The following is a 16,897-nucleotide window of genomic DNA, read 5'->3' on the forward strand; positions in this document are numbered from 1 at the left end:
AACAAGTAATGATTAAACACACTCCATTTGCCCAATGCCTGAACGCTTTGATAAGAGAATAACAGTCACTACGTTTATCATGACTGGAAAATGAGATGAAATGTCGAAACAGAATGATCGTTGTGAAAAGAGTTTGATGACAAAATGAATGGTTATGATACCGTTATGATACGGTTATGAAAATGATTATAATAAGGCGCCTATGGCAAGCGCTTGTTAATTCTTTCAGTGGCGATACATACCGGTGCTTTCGAGAGCAGTGACGAGCCAAACAACTGCAAAAATGTTAAGATATCGTTTATCTTTATCGTTCAACCTACCTTGGTAGCACAACTGAAGCGACATCGTCTAGGTTAGCTTTTACAGGCACGAAAGTCGCGGAGTAATCGCCCGCACACTTTGTATTCCTTAGACTCGATGCTTTCTAGCCTGCTCCCGCTCGTCGCACGCCCACTTTTTCGATCGTCCTCGCTGATCGAGAGCCTGGAACAGGCTAGATGCATGCTTTCGAACTTTTTGAAATACTTTCCGTCACGATAGAGCTATTTTTAGAGACCAGTTTATTCGTAGTTTTCTCCTCCGAAACTAAAAGCAACTGAAAAGATAGATCTTCTTTCAGGATCGTTACTAAAAGCAGGAACGGAACTAAAGAGGAAAATCACTCAAGGGTGGGCACACTCGTGAAATCCAATTTCTAAAGGCAAAGAAACGACATTTACGAACAGCAGGAGTCGTGAAGGCCTGTCACAACGTTTAATTTCTAGCTCTTTCACCATTTCCTAATATTTTCGTTCATACCCTGCACCAATATTTCCGATTCCTCTCGGTATCCAGGGGTGTAGCTAAGGGGGGGATCCTGGGGTGCCCGTCAACCCCCTTTTTGCAAGCCTTTTTGTAAGCCTTTTTTAAGAAAACAGTACAACAGGTGGCGAAAACGACATGACAATCTAGCGAGAAACCTCGTCTTGACACAGTGACCCCCCTCCCCCCTTTTGAAAAATCCTGGCTACGCCCCAGGCATCATTTCGGTGTCATTCCGGTACTATTCCGGTTCATTTCTGTTCATTCCTGTATACCTGTCATTCCGGTACGTTCCAGTGTCATTTCAGGTTCATTCCGGTGTTATTTTGGTGTCATTCCGTGTTATTGCGGAGCATTAAAAATTAAATTAAATTACTATATTTAGAGAGAAACCCACTCCAGCTCGAAAATCCCTAGCACAACTAACTGCCAAGTTCTCCTAAATTTTGACAGCCAAATCATGCCCAGCTTCAATTAATACCCTCACGCTGGAACAACTTCTGTATAAATACATGGAAATGGCGTCAGCTGATATTCAGAGGACATTTTGAACTTCCTATTGAAAAACACAGAACTATTCCCATTAACCGCAGACGATAAAAATTTACCGTCATAAGCTAAGGAAAACAGAGAATTAAACAGGCAGAGAAATATGGCATCCGTATTGGTTTACAAAGAGGCTATGCCTAAATTAATGTTTACGTTTCGAAACTCCGACCGCCATTTTCGAATATTAATCCCATTTGAAGAAGGAAGTTAATTTTATCTTATTAGTTTACCTCTTGGAAAAATATTGATGAAAGAAGCTTTTAGAGTGACGTCATAACTGTCACTTGGTGTAGTCTCTGGAAGGGAAAAATCTTTTTTCAAGTGAGTAGTCTACGATTTTGTCACTTGGTGTGACGGCGGAATTAAAATCACCTCCAGGAGTAACCAGGATTCCAAATCATCTTGTGTAAAAGCAATCTCCGGTTAAGAACGCGAGTCGTTAGCTTTAAGCGTCCTACGACTACGAGTAGACCCTGTCTCGCTTAGACCGTCGTGCGTGACGCAAAAGAAAATCGCGAAAAAAATGGTCGCGCGATTTACGGTAACGCTCGACGGCCTAGCGAAAATGGGACCACTCGTAGGCTATCAGCTTACAGTCTAAAGCCTTTCAAAACTAAAATTCAAAGGCGCGAGATGAAAAATGTACGCGGAAAGAAAGTCGCGGAAAGACAGTGTGAAAAACAAAGCGGAAAAATAGGGAACAAATGTACACATTTAAAAGCTGAAGAGAGTGTTGCTCATTGACAAAGTGTTTTCTCATCGTTGTTCCGTTGCTCAGTACATAAACAAGTGTTTCTAATTAAACCTGAAAATGCACTGCAAAGTTCCGGTCAAGCGTTCAACGCCACGCTAAACACCAAAACATGAGCCAGTTTGGTAAAAAGCCAAGGCACGTCATAGCAAAGGACCACGTGCCTAACATCCGGGCTTCTCTGATTGATGACGTCACGGATTGCTGGACGGTGGCCAGAGTCGACGAAAGTATGGAAGTAATGTTAGCATCATTTCCTGAAACTATTGCATTGTACGCTAACGACAGGAGGAAAAGAATCATGGGCGGCCACACCAAAAGCAACAGAAGAGCTTGAATGGTGCGACGAGTCCTGCAAACACAAGAGACAGGTTAACTTTCGTACAGCCAAGCTACATATATCAATCTCGTCAAACGATTTCTTTCATAAATTCCCGACTTTTTGAAACGTTTCTGGCACTCTCAAGCAATCAGAGGATATAAAAAAAACACAGCAAGCCCGTTGAACCGCTTTCTTACTCTTAGCAAGTCGTTTGATATTTCTACTCGTTTCTCGCAGTTTTTGTACTCTCCTGAGAAACACTAAGTAATAAATGTCATTATCGATCGGGATTTACGTTGTATTTGAAACCGAAACATCCCTAACCCCATTCAACTGAAAATAGTTATTAGTTTGCTATATTATCCGCTTAACGTTTCAATTGGTTAAAAAACGCGGACGTTTTCAATTATTGAAAAACGATCTTCAAACGTTCAGGCTTATGTTTTCAGGACGCGTCACCTACTTGGAAAGAACAGGACAAACAGGTATAACCAAGAAATAGACAACTCACCTGCTACATGAAGGTTTCACAAACAAGTACACAGGCACATGGAACATGGCAACAAAGAACGCCAGAGAGAAGTTCATGGCAGCCATTGTTCCCATGAGAACCGAGAAGAGTATAAGTGCTGCACACTTGAGCATGTAATGGCTTCTCAGGGTCACGTGATAAGGGACAGCGTCACTTGAATTCCTTGAAGAAAAACAAAGACTAAGTCATAAGTTGGGAAACTATTTTGAAAAGAAGACATCAAAATGATAGCTTTCTCGGGCAGAAAACAATTAGGCTCGTCACGAAATCTCGCGTGACCAACACAAAATACGTCTACGTTTTACGTTATGCTTGTCGAGGATTAGCGCAAATTTTAAGATTAAACTTTGGTAACTTTACTATCATATTTTCAGATATTCCATCAGTTCTGACTTGAATATACTCATACTCTACAAAACAATAACAATGACAAACACTATTTCATAATTGCTATATATTCAACATATCAACACATCCGTGCGCGGATTAAATTGTTGTTTGAAACTTGCAGCTGTTGTACGCGCTCGTCAGTTCATTATCACATTTTGAAATTTGGTCAAAGCCGCATGATGGTCGATTTCCGATCTTGAGACGTGTTTTCGGTAAAAACATCGGATAAGACAGAAAACGTTGCTATTATGTAGACTACCACTGCACTCTAATGGCTGATAATGTATATTTACGAGTAGTTCAGCCAATCAAATTGCAGCATTGGTATTACTATACTAGTAGATCTCTACTACAAATAGATAGAAACAAGGTAAATGTTTTCGATTCCTTAAGAAAAAATCTCCTTACAATCTCAATACATAGCAAACTAACAAGTGATAAGAATGTCGATGAGATCTTTCCTCGAGTAAAGGACAGCACGACCAGGTCCTCACAACTGACAAAAAGATATGAACATGTATGTCAATCATGGAGAGGAGAATCGACATTTCCAGCTTGGGAAAACATGAAATACATAATTTACCAACATTGTACGGATTATTACGCAAACATATGTCTTCGAAAATTGAAAATATATTCCATTCATAGTGGGCTTCCGGTGAAGTAGTTATTTCGCTAAGCGGAGTTTATCATCCTAAATAAAGAATTATCATTACCATTCTATATGTCTGCGATAGAGTTCCACGAAACTGGTGTACAAACGCTAAAAAGATGGCGCACATCAACTCTCACGGTAGTAGATGGTCAGAGGTTCGTGCCGACCAATGCCTCCATAAGAACCAAGGAGACTTAATAAGCGCTGTGTAGAAACAGAAGGCGTGCTCGCGAAATAAATCACACAGTAACTCACCGAAGAAGTGGTGCAAAAGAGTGTTTTATTTTGCGTTTTTTAATACGTGATGGAACATCTCCACCTGTGCGGAAGAGAGCGGCGCCTTCCATTCAACCAAAAATCCCGAAAATTTTGAAATGGGGACAAAATGATACGGAAATATCCAAGGAAAGTTTCCAGAAAAGCCGAAAAATTGTTGAATTTAGGAAAAACGAACCATTCGACCGAAAATTCCGGAAATTCTGGGAGGAAAATCAAATGGAGCAGATATTCTCCGTCGGACATATTGCGAAAATTTGGAGATACCTCGCCAACTTAGGTGCTTACCGTTTGTTGGAATAAACCGATTGGAATGACCGTTAAATAATGGTAAGGGTTTTACAGCATCAGCAAACCAACCGAAGGAAATGGCGCTTACGATTTGCAATTCGATTTGCGGTAATTGTTTTCGGCTGACGAGAGTCTGGAAATTGGTAAATTTAGCAAATGGTAAGGAAGTTTCGGCCATTCCGTTCCAACAGGAACAAAAAGGACTACAGCTGTACCTCGAAATGTCGTCCACAATTCCGAATTAATTTTCCGGAAAATTACTACTCCATTTGATTTTCAACCGAAATTCCCGGATTTCTGATCTAAATGATAAGTACCCTTCTTCTTCAGTTCCGAAAATTCAGGAATTGCCGTTCCATTCGTGATAAGAAATTTTCCGCAATTCAAGCCCGAATTTTTCATCGAATAGACAGCGGCCAGTATTTATACAATTGTACAAGATACGCTGCGCATAAAATGTCGCAAAAGAAGTAGAAAATTATAAAGCGGCCCGACAAAATACAGTACGTAATTTTTACGGCTTGAAACGCACGTATCGTGAGAAGCTCATTTTCAACTATTAAAGTGGATAATGGAGTCTCCCTCTCGGTAAATGTATTTACTTAAAGTCGCTAACAAAGTGACAACAAATTTGGTTTGTTTTCGTGCGGAAACGTATAAAACGACAGTACGCTATGGTGTTCCAAGAACTAATTATTTCTTTATACTTTGTCTACGTTGTAGGCTACCAGAATCAGTACGACAAAGTTCGAGATTAAAAACATAACAGGTTGTGTAAAAAAGACACTCACTTTTTTAATTAAGAACTTTCAAAATGTAAATATTTTTCACTCTTGTCAAGCGAAGCAGATATGTTTTTATTTAATTGTATTAATTTTTTCCCATCTTAACTATTGGCTGCCAGTAATTGGAACAGTATGTTATCAGGTGTATGTTATTGCCATTTCTAGAAAACTCTTCAAAGAAACCAAATTTAACAATTTTTGTTGTAATTATTATTTTGGGCTCAGAGATCAAATGCGAGAAATCATTAGTACTAGTGTTTAAATAAATTTTCCCTTTTGATGAAAAAAAATCTCTAAGTCAACAGATTCGTGTCAGCACGCTTACTTAAGAGAAGGTGGCAAATATAGGATTCACCCAAAACCGATCAAGTTGCGTCCAAGTGGTGACAGACTTTGGAAAACGCGAACACCGGGCAATGTTTTCCTTCGTTATTCTCGCAATTTTTTGGTCAAATATCCATCGAGCGGATTCCAAGTTTCATCCAAACCGTATCTTCAAGCCGGGTGACGTAACCCTAGGGGGCCTTTTCGATGTGCACATCAAAGGACCAAATGACACCTGCAGCAGCGAGTTATTCACCATGGGTCTTGGTCACGTCGAGGCCATGCTCTTTGCTATTGAGCGCATCAACAACGATTCCAGTATTTTACAAAACGTCACTATAGGTTACGATATTCGCGACTACTGCGAGAACGCTGGCATGGCGATGACGATGGCTTACGACGTGGTTAGAAGCACCGATCCATTCTGCCAGTCTGGTAAGAATCGCACAAACGATTTGTCATCTCATCCTCCAGTTGTGGCTATTATCGGTCCGCACGATTCCATAAGCGCCGTGTTGGTTGGGGGTCTTCTCCAAGTAAACGGCATCGCCGCTATCAGCCCTTCGGCAACGAGCCACGAACTCAGCTCCAAGATGTACCGCAACTTTTTCCGCACAGTTCCCTGCGACACATGGCAAGCTAAGGTCATGGCGGACATCATTGAGTACTTCAATTGGACTTACGTTGCCACCATAGCACTTGACGACACGTACGGACGACAAGGCGTCTGGGCGGTTGAGAAAGAAGTTTACAAGCGCAGAACTTTTTGCATTGCTTATTCCGAGTTTCTCCCGAGACTCGATTACACCGAGAAGCTCAGTCAAATTGTCTTCAAGCTCAAACAACAACGAAACATTGGAGTGGTCATTGTGTGGTTGTCAGGAGGGTATGGAAGGGCTTTTCTACAAGAAACGAACAAACAAGGCGTGCGCGATCGCACGTGGATTTTCAGCGACGCTATAACCGCCGAGGAGAGCGTGCATTTGGACCCGCGCTTCACGGGACTCGAGGGATCTCTGGGAATTCAGCCACGTGACTACCGTGACAAGGCCTTCGATGATCACTTAAGAACGATGACACGAGCGAGAACTTTGAAGAGTAACTTAACGTGGTGGAAAGAATTCTGGGCTCAACATTGCAACCGCAAACTGTCAGAATGCACAAAGAACATGTCCTTATATCAGTCGATTAAAAAAATTCGGAGTTCATTCGTCCCTTATCTTCTGGATGCAGTATACGCAGTTGCCCACGCTATTGACAAAATGTACAAATGCGTGGAACCAAATGGTTTACTACCGGGAGGAGAGTGTCCTCGTGTTTCACCCAGCATTGATACGAAAAGTCTTCCTCTCTACCTTCAGAAAGTCAGTTTCGATGGAGTCACTGGCCGCGTGCAGTTCGACGAGTCAGGAGATGTACAAACAGCATCGTACGATATAGTAAATTTTCAGAGGGGCGATCTCCCAGGTAGGCGATACAAAAAGGTCTTGGTTGGTTCTTGGAGGAAAAACGCTAAGCCGCAGCTCTCGCTAGAATCAAACGTGTTATGGAATGCCAACTTGAACGGCAGCATGCCGAGGTCCGTATGTGTAGAGGAGTGTCCCCCAGGGACTAGGATGTCACCGACAACACCATGCTGCTGGGAATGCATTAGATGCCAACAAAACAGCATAAGCACGCGGCACGGTTCCCACAACTGTACAGAATGTTCACAGAGACAGCGATCGAATAAAGAGCGAACGAAGTGCACGGAGCTTCCGATAATAAGCATGCAACTGAACAGCATCAGTGGTATACTTATCACGGTTTTTGCCAGTTTTGGTCTTATTTTGGCGCTTTTCACGTGGGGTATTTTCATAAGGCATTTCAACACCCCTATAGCCAAGGCCTCAAATAGAGAAATGAGTTTAATACTCTTAGCCGGGGTCACCTCATTGTTTGTATTATCTCTACTCAATCTACCCGAACCCACCAACATGATCTGCCGATTCAGCCACTGTGGACGGATGACCATTTGGATACTGTGCGTTAGCGTTCTCCTCGTCAAGACAATACGAATTGCTAGTGCATTTCAAGGGGACATCATTGCGCAGAACGTCAAACCCTTCATCGCTAAAGCCAGCACTCAGAGAGCTCTTCTAGCCTCGCTTACAGCTGTGCAGATGAGCTTGACAATAGCGTTGCTAACGCTGGGTCCGCCTTACAAGGAAACCACCATTACGTATCTGAAACACATTTCAATCATCTGCAAGGCATACAGTTCACACGCTGCGGAAAACATCGTATTCGTTAACATCACCTACGGATTCGTGCTTTCGCTATCATGTACGTACTACGCCTACAAGGTAAGGAATATCCCTGAAAACTTCAACGAAGCCAAGCGTATCGGATTTGCCATGTACATCTTACTCCTATCGGCACTGGCCTACTACCCAGTGGCGTTCGCTCTTGACGGATGGCACATAACCGTGCTGGAATGCGCCACGAACATTACTAGTGCCCTGGGATTCCTTCTCTGCATTTTTGCACCCAGAATCTACATAATACTGTTCAAACCAGGACAGAATACTCTGGTCGTATCCAGAGCGCAAGTTGCAAGTTATTCCTTTGCAACAACGACATATCGCGGTGCTCTTACTAAGGGTGGAAAATTGGCCAACAATTCGAAAAAACTGTGACCTCGTTATTACGATCGACAACGAGAACCGTCGACATTTGCGAAAAATTTTACTTTTCCAAAATGACTGTACTGCCTCAAGTTGAATTCCACGACGTCTAGCTAGCCGTCTAACCTACATGTACATCTCCAGACTTAACCTAGCAGCGGTTCCCAAAATCAAGATGTTAATTCTCCTCGACAGACATTTTTCGCACGTTAGTCTGTAGTTGTATCTTACCTGGTGATAAATGGAAAAAGCACTAACACAAGGAAGGAGCAAGCCATTCCTACATATGAAGACAGCAAAGGATCTGCTCCTGTGACTTGTCCCAGTTTATAACCAAGATCTGGAGAACAGAACACTAACACACCAGCCAAGTGTGTTGTCATGACAATCGGCACAACGCTTCCAATGTCGGGAGGATATCGTAAAAAAGCAACCTGCAAATATTGAGACAATTCGTGTAGCTTACATGACGTAAACATATCGCCAAACGTAGCATTTATAACTTCTAGTAACGTAACGTAATTCCTTGTACTTGAGAGATTGTGTCAGTTGTATTAAAATAGTTGTCAGTTGACAAAATTTTACACTGTTTATCAATTGGGAATTTAAGGCCATGAAAAAATATCTTTGGTCATACTAATGTTGTAAATTATCATTTAGAGACAAACTGAGTTCCGCTTTCCGTAAAATCATCAGAAATAGCGTGATGCTCCAAAAGATGTCACATTACTCGTTTCCAGATCTCTTTTGTGAAGGAGATAAATGTCACGTCAACTTGTCAATCACGATATATTGTGTTGCGTAGCATCATTCCCACTGAAAACTGAGTAAAATTTTGAGCTTTTAAACCCTTGTCGCACAAAAAGTATTCAATACATCGCGCTCAAATTCCTTGGGACAGTTAATCGTGCTGTGCCCTTTTAATATTCAGTATTAATCTCTTTGTAGCTCCATCTGAAACTGTATCGCTTATGGTAACGAGGTAAATATTGTAAACAAAGACTCTCCTATTGTTTTGGCTATTGATTGGTTAAACAAAGAACTGTATGCATAATTAATGTATGGAGTTATAGGGAAATCTTGGCAACGAGATGCCTGTTCCTGGTGATGTGTTTGTGTTTACAAAGATAAGTTAATAAATAATTTATATTCTTTTCGGTGTGATTAGAATTTAAGTTACCTACAGTTGTAACAACTACAAGGTTAGGCTACAATAAAGTAAAACACACCTTGTCTTCCAGATCAGGAACTTCTTTTTCCCTTGGACGAACATAACCTTCGCTATTCGCAACTTTCTTTCCCCCTGATTCTTCCTCTGGGGCCCCTTCCTCTTGTGAGGTGTCAACCTTTGACCCATTTTCTGGTGCAGACCCTGCTAATGTCCAGAGAACTATGGCCATGATGGCAGGGCCTAGCAGAAGGCAGCCAAAGGGCGGCATGTACATACCGATAGACACGTATCGATGAGACTCTGGGAGGAGGTAGAAGAAAAATGACTGGTGGAACTGTTCTAGGAGGTTGTTTAAGCTGCGGAAAATACCTTCAATGACCCTGCCGAAAAAAAAAATAAACATTTTTTTTTAATTGTTATTTTCAAATTTTACCTGAAATTTTACAGAATATGTAAGCCTGGAGAAAATTACACAGTTAACTTCAAGTAGATGCAGTCTGTGCGTGTAAATTATGCACTCCCAGGAATAAATATCTGCTGGAAAAAACAACAACAATAACAACAACAAAATTACATGTAACAGAAATTGTGTAGTTGAATCAACATTAATCTTCAAGTATCAATGCCTACTTTCCAGTTTCCAGAAATCCACGTCCATACTCCCACGTCTCTCCAGCTCCTCTCATTGTGAGAGCTTCAATGCGATATCTGTGAAATAAGCCATGATTTCCAGAAGCCCTACCAGAGGCTTGATAAAACATCATCATCACCATGGTAACAAGGGATTGCACAGAGTCTGCCCAGGCTCCTAAGTGTTCATGGTATCCCTGATGACATAATAATAATAAAAAATGAACATAATGTATTACAAAACAACATACGAAACAAATTAGTATAGGTAATCAATACAGTTTTTCTCGTTCAATTTGGAATTAATTTGCACAAGTGAGTTTTTCAAAAAGCTGAAATTGCATGAGCCACTTTGGCAAGTGCAATTTCAGCTTTTTGAAAAACTCACCAGTGCAAATTAATTCCAAATTAAAAGAGAAAAACGGTATGATTACTTATTAATAATATAATCATGAAAAAATTTGCGTGAAGGAAGTGCCGGAAGATCTTTCTTGAAGCCATTTTTTCTCATTTGAGAAAACTTTTTTCAAAGTTTCCACACAAAATTCTCATCATCATTTTACCTCATATCAATGGCTTAGAATATTTCCTATTGTATTTCGGCCAATCATAATCCAGAATTACAATGTATAATTTGCACTGGTGTTATATGTTTTGCACTGTTGTTACACTTTTTGCACTGGTGTTAGACTTGAACTGCACTGCTCTCAGCCAATCAGAATCGAGTAATTTTTTCATGTATATTATTAATTCATTACTGTACTTCATTATTTGTTGTGCTTTTTAAAACTAGGTCACCATTAAATGCATTTTGCAACACGATAAATTCCAATAGATTTTTATCCAACTTACATGAATTTCATTGTTTTTTACTGAGATATTTTAAGTGCATAACAATCCTTTTTCAATAGGTAAATGTGGGTTATTGACCAAGCGTGAGGTCAAGATGGGTGGACATTGGCCAAGTTCTTTTTTGCGTGTTTATGGACCGAGATGGAGTCCAGGTTCATAAACATGCAAAACAAAAAGAATGACCCCAATATCCAGCCATCTTGACCGAAAAAGCTTGGTCAATAAAGGATTTACACATGAAAAAAATAACATTATTTTGTGCGCAAACCTGAGCAGGCAAGATAGCACTATCTTACCTGCTCTGGTAGCTAATCACAGCACAGGATTCAGTTCATCTTGCCTGCTCACGGAGCTACGTGTAGCCATGTATAATGATTATAAAATTTGATTTGCATTTAGAAAAAAATACTTTTTTAAATACAAAAAATGAAATAATTACTTTAGGTGCTTTCTTTTTTTTTTTTTTTTTTTTTTTTTATTATTATTATTATTTAAAGTAACACGTCTTAACAAATTACACGTATCACAAATTACAAAAATTACAATTACTTTAGGTGCTTTCAAAAAGTGCTGACATCAGAAACAGTGAGGCTAGAAAAAACACTCTCTAATGACCTATCATTAAGACAGTGTAACCCTTAGTAAGAAGTCAACCTTATTTGTAAGTAGGAATCATAAGATCAAAACTGACTAAAATTTAGTCAGAATAACATTTACAGCATTTTGATTACAGAGTTTGTTACCTCTGTATGCAGTGTTGCTGGAATACGCTCCTTATGGCACAGCCTGAACACGGTATTAACAAGATCAAGATTAGGCAGTTGTCCATTTATTCCTTCAATAGCAATCTCAAAGGAGTTGACTTTTTCATGTGGAAACTCCAAGTTCAATGCAGCTTGAATAGAACCAGAATGTCCTTCAAGTGGAGCAGAAGAAATATCTGTAAAGAAAAAAAGCAGCCACCTCACCACAATGGCAAAAAAACTAATGTGCCCTGACTGCCAAAATAACCTCTTGACAAAAGCCAGTCAATCAATGACTCACAAAAGGTGTATTCAAAACCCAGGCATTTTTTTTACAGTAAAAGGTCACCAAACTTAATCCGTACCAAATGTCATTGGTCTCTGCTTCTGTTTTATTGAATGATATCTTTTGATTTTGTTACCTACATGTATTTATACACCAAAGTAAGCATTTTTTTTTTTTTTTTAAAGATGTTTAGACCCCTATGTGCACCTCCCCATAACAGCCATCTCTCTACAACAGCCAGTTTCCTTGTCCAGTTGGCTGTTGTGGAGAGGTTTGACACTCACTGTAATTTTAATTATTTTTGTTGTAACCCTTAAATCTAATATAGTGTGCAAGAACATAAAAGGTACACCGATGTATAATATGTGGCAGCCAGTCAATATTGATACTAACAAGAATTTGGAAGACCATGGTATGCATCAAGCCAGCCCTGCATTCCAAGCTGATCTTTGTCTGTCACAAGAAATATGATATCCTTTGACCAGTAACTTTTTCCTACAAAAACAAAGTTCAATACACAATTAAATACATGTAGTTTCCAGGCAAGAGAAGGGACTAGTAAATAGGTCAGACTAATGGAAAAAAAAATCTTTAGGACTTTGAGGACAAGATCACTCCTGACCTGGCTAGCATACTCCCTGTCCTGTTTGGCCCTGTATGATTTGATTTGGAACACTTTTCAAACTTACTGCGACAATGGTCTGCAAATGAAAGCATTAACGCCAGAGCTCCTTTGTTATTGCCTTGGTTGTAAGGAACACTAATGACCACTGCCTCAGTGCCTGCTATCCTGGGAGCCCTGAGAATCCCATAAACATTCAAGCCAGCCACGTCTGGCAGCTCTGAAACACCAGGAAACGGCAAGTGGACTGTGAAGTTCTGTTGATAAGTCTGAAGGCCAATATTTTCCATTGCATTCATGATCATCTGTGATGCAGCATTACTGGAAAAAAAAGATTACATTAATAATGATTTTATTATAGTAACTGTAGTTAAATACCAGTATTTATCTTAAAGCCTCACATATGGATGGCCATCAGATTTGTATACATTTTCAAAATAACTACAGTACTTTAAAACAGTACCTCATATCTCCTTCTGGCAGTGTTGATAACTTCCCATACAACTCAGAAGCAAGTCTGTGATTCTTGTATTCTGCTTCAACCAGTCCAGGTAGCAATGCATTTTCAGAAAAATAAACCCGGCCATTGAATGCTCGATCAGACAAAGCACACAGCCAGACAATGCCAATAATATAACTAAGTATACTGTGAAAGCAAACAAAAAGGTTACGAGATCAATAAAATAAAAATGCTACTATCGTGTATTACAGATGCACAGTTATTAACTTAAGACTACATACTGCAGCAAAATGTGATGGGGTATTTTCTATACTTAGGAAAACAACTTGGAGAAAAATGATCTTTCTTGTTAGTTTTTGTAACTATACAATAACATGATCATTATCCACACATAGACATGTGCAATCTTAAAAATGAAGCTGGAAACCAGAGTGCATTTTATACAGGTTATGCAGAAGATCTTTAGTATAGATTTTCGGTTTTTTTTTACGATTATCAATTCCTTAAAATTATGACATACCTTCAGCATGAGTTTCACATGGACTGCACCTTAGGCTGGAAATATTTTATTATTTTTTTTACCACAATTTGGTGCTAAGCACTGATAAAGAATGCTGAATACTTTTTCTCACCATCTGAAACCCTACATTAATTATCATAAGATACTAATACAGTACATGTCATTCACCTACAGTACATATCACATATGTAGCTTTAAGTTAATTCATTTACAGTGCAGCTCAGATATATCCGAACCAAAATATACGTGTAATGCGCGTCAGCCCAATACGCGTATACGCGTATGCATATACGCACATACGCGTATGCATATACGCACATACGCGTATACAGCATATACGCGTATGCCTGATTAGTATGTATGAGCTGACCTATTGTTTCTTCTTTTCTTATCAGGTCATTGTTGTTTTCAATGGTTTGACAGCTTGCCACAGAGCGAGAAAGAGCTTTCTTTATTTTGAATACGCGTACACAGTATACGCGCGTATGCCTACAGACTAAGCAAAATGTTAGCTGAAACTAACATTTTGCAATTGGGCACTTGACTGGAAATTAACTGACTGAATATTGATTAAAAGAGAGAGTATTTTGTCGTTAAATCAAAAATTTACTATTTTTTTTTTTTGTCAAATAGAACCGGGGATACACGCTTCAACAATCCCATCTTCATGGAGCAAACATCACAACCGAACAATAACATCTTCTCGAAACAAAGTCTGAACACGGTCCAAGCAAGCGACTTGGAAACGTGTGCCGAAACACACAACTTTTCCTCGAAGAAAATTAAAAATAACAAAATGTGAGCGGCGCACCATAGAATCTTCGATAAACAATTCTTTTGTCAGGAAAAGAGTAATTTACTATTTGAATGAACGGTTTGTGTCAGATACCGGAGATATCACTTTCTCGACAAGGTCTAAACGCTTCAAACAATAAACATCTCGCAAGCGACTTGCCGACGCATGCCGAAACACAGAACTTTTCCTTGAAGAAAAAATAACTAAACGTGAGCAGCGCGCCATAGAAACTTTGATAAACATTTCTTTGGTTAAAGAAAGAGCATTTTACCGTTTGAATGAATGATTTGTGTCAAATAGAACCGGAGATATCATTTTTTCGACAAGGTCTTCGGAACGCTTCAGACAATGAACATCTCGCAATCGACTTGCCGACGCATGCCGAAACACAGAACTTTTACTTGAGGAAAAAATAACTAAACGTGAGCAGCGCGCCATAGAAACTTTGATAAACAATTATTTTGACTAAAGAAAGAGCATTTTACTGTTTGAATGAACGGTTTGTGTCAAATATAACCGGAGATATCATTTTTTCGACAAGGTCTTCGGAAAGCTTCAAACAATAAACATCTCGCAAGCGACTTGCCAACGCATGCCGAAACACAGAACTTTTACTTGAGGAAAAAATAACTAAACGTGAGCAGCGCGCCATAGAAACTTTGATAAACAATTATTTTGACTAAAGAAAGAGCATTTTACTGTTTGAATGAACGGTTTGTGTCAAATATAACCGGAGATATCATTTTTTCGACAAGGTCTTCGGAAAGCTTCAAACAATAAACATCTCGCAAGCGACTTGCTGACGCATGCTGAAACACAGAACTTTTACTTGAGGAAAAAATAACTAAACGTGAGCAGCGCGCCATAGAAACTTTGATAAACATTTCTTTGGCTAAAGAAAGAGCATTTTACCGTTTGAATGAACGATTTGTGTCAAATAGAACCGGAGATATCATTTTTTCGACAAGGTCTTCGGAAAGCTTCAAACAATAAACATCTCGTAAGCGACTTGCCGACGCATGCTGAAACACAGAACTTTTACTTGAGGAAAAAATAACTAAACGTGAGCAGCGCGCCATAGAAACTTTGGTAAAAGGAAAAGCATTTTACCGTTTGAATGAACGATTTGTGTCAAATAAAACCGGAGATATCATTTTTTCAACGAGGATCTTCAGACAATAAACGCTTCGCAAACAACTTGCCGACGCGTGCCGAAACACACAACTTTTCCTTGAAGAAAAAATAACTAAACGTGAGCGGCGCACCATAGAAACTTTGATAAACAATTTTTTCGTCAAGGAAAGAGTATTTTACCATTTGAATGCATGATCTGTATCAAATATAACCGGAGATATCATTTTTTCGACTAGGATCTTCAGAACGCTAATTCAGACAATAAACATTTCGCAAACGACTTGCCTACACATGCCGAAACACAGATCTTTACTTGTAAGAACATAAAGTTCACGTGTTAAAATAGGGAGTTCAAGCGACTGTATCAATTTTCTTCCCATTTTTAGTAGCTTAAGATCAAGTGTTGGTAAACGGTAGTTTGTCGGTGAATTTGCGAAGTGATCGAAATATGATAGCTTTTATTGACCGGCTGATGTTTTAACAATATGCAAATTTCGCTTTGAAGCCATTTTCATTCTCAAGAAACATAATGTCCTTTGTTTGACTAACAATGCTTCACATAAAGAAACTTGTGGGAATGCATAACAAAGAGACATATACGCGCGTATATACGCGTATATATGCGCGTATATACGCGTATATACGCGCGTATTGACATACGCGTATACGCAAAATACGCTCGTATGATACGCGTATGCGTAGTTCGCTTATATCTGAGCTGCACTGTATTATGTACAGTAATTTTAAAATATTTGCATTTTCAGTTAATTCAGATTCAAACTAGTAGCATTTACCACAATTTTGAGCAGTGAGCCACCAAGATATCTACAACTTTCTTCCTGCCATGGACATCTGACAAAAGACCCATTTCTTCTCACACAGTAGAACTACACAGGTAGACTGGCTATTAATTTATACTGTGGCTTCACCTGAAATAGAAAAGAGGACATTTTGTGTTTAAAGGAAAATTTTGAGTAAAAGTTAATATACACCTGTATTATGGAATGTGATGAACTTAAGCTTTTGAAAGGTTACGTTTTGTACCAGCCACATTGTGCAGAGTATAGTACACAGCTGACGTCAATATTCATTTCTGCAATTCTGTACTACCAAATTTACAAAATTAGCAAATTTACATCTAAAACTCTCACTTGACTTAGAAAAATGACAGAATTTATACAAAGGATATATACGACAGATTTATGAAGACTTTACTCTCTTAGTACTTACCTCCTCACACTCCGAAACTAAGCTACAAAAATACGCCAAAAAGTTCCCAGATTTTCCGCCATCTTTAACAATCCTCATATCCAGGCTCTATCTAAGCGAACACGAACATGA

The 16,897-nt window shown here is 39.3% G+C and overlaps 2 protein-coding genes across 2 annotated transcripts; one reads left to right on the forward strand and one right to left on the reverse strand.

Annotated features, from left to right (window-relative positions):
• Positions 1-739: 739 nt before the first annotated feature.
• LOC110057412 (GPI-anchor transamidase component GPAA1-like) lies at positions 740-16,886 on the reverse strand. Its single transcript, XM_089297645.1, has 11 exons — positions 16,787-16,886; positions 16,351-16,485; positions 13,110-13,292; positions 12,714-12,967; positions 12,418-12,519; positions 11,739-11,935; positions 10,144-10,340; positions 9,572-9,893; positions 8,574-8,776; positions 2,935-3,117; positions 740-2,453 (listed from the first exon to the last, which is right to left on the reverse strand). The coding sequence occupies exons 2-11, from the start codon at positions 16,422-16,424 to the stop codon at positions 2,189-2,191; spliced, it is 1,980 nt and encodes a 659-aa protein (XP_089153771.1). The 5' UTR covers positions 16,425-16,485; positions 16,787-16,886; the 3' UTR covers positions 740-2,188.
• Positions 5,725-9,584, forward strand: LOC110057452 (extracellular calcium-sensing receptor-like). Its single transcript, XM_089297644.1, has one exon. It carries the CDS (start codon positions 5,769-5,771, stop codon positions 8,352-8,354), a length of 2,586 nt encoding a protein of 861 aa, XP_089153770.1. The 5' UTR covers positions 5,725-5,768; the 3' UTR covers positions 8,355-9,584.
• Positions 16,887-16,897: the final 11 nt, after the last annotated feature.

This window comes from Orbicella faveolata, unplaced genomic scaffold (assembly GCF_042242905.1).
Source record: "Orbicella faveolata isolate gen_17 unplaced genomic scaffold, um_ofav_v1 contig_3, whole genome shotgun sequence".
Lineage (NCBI taxonomy): Eukaryota > Metazoa > Cnidaria > Anthozoa > Scleractinia > Merulinidae > Orbicella > Orbicella faveolata.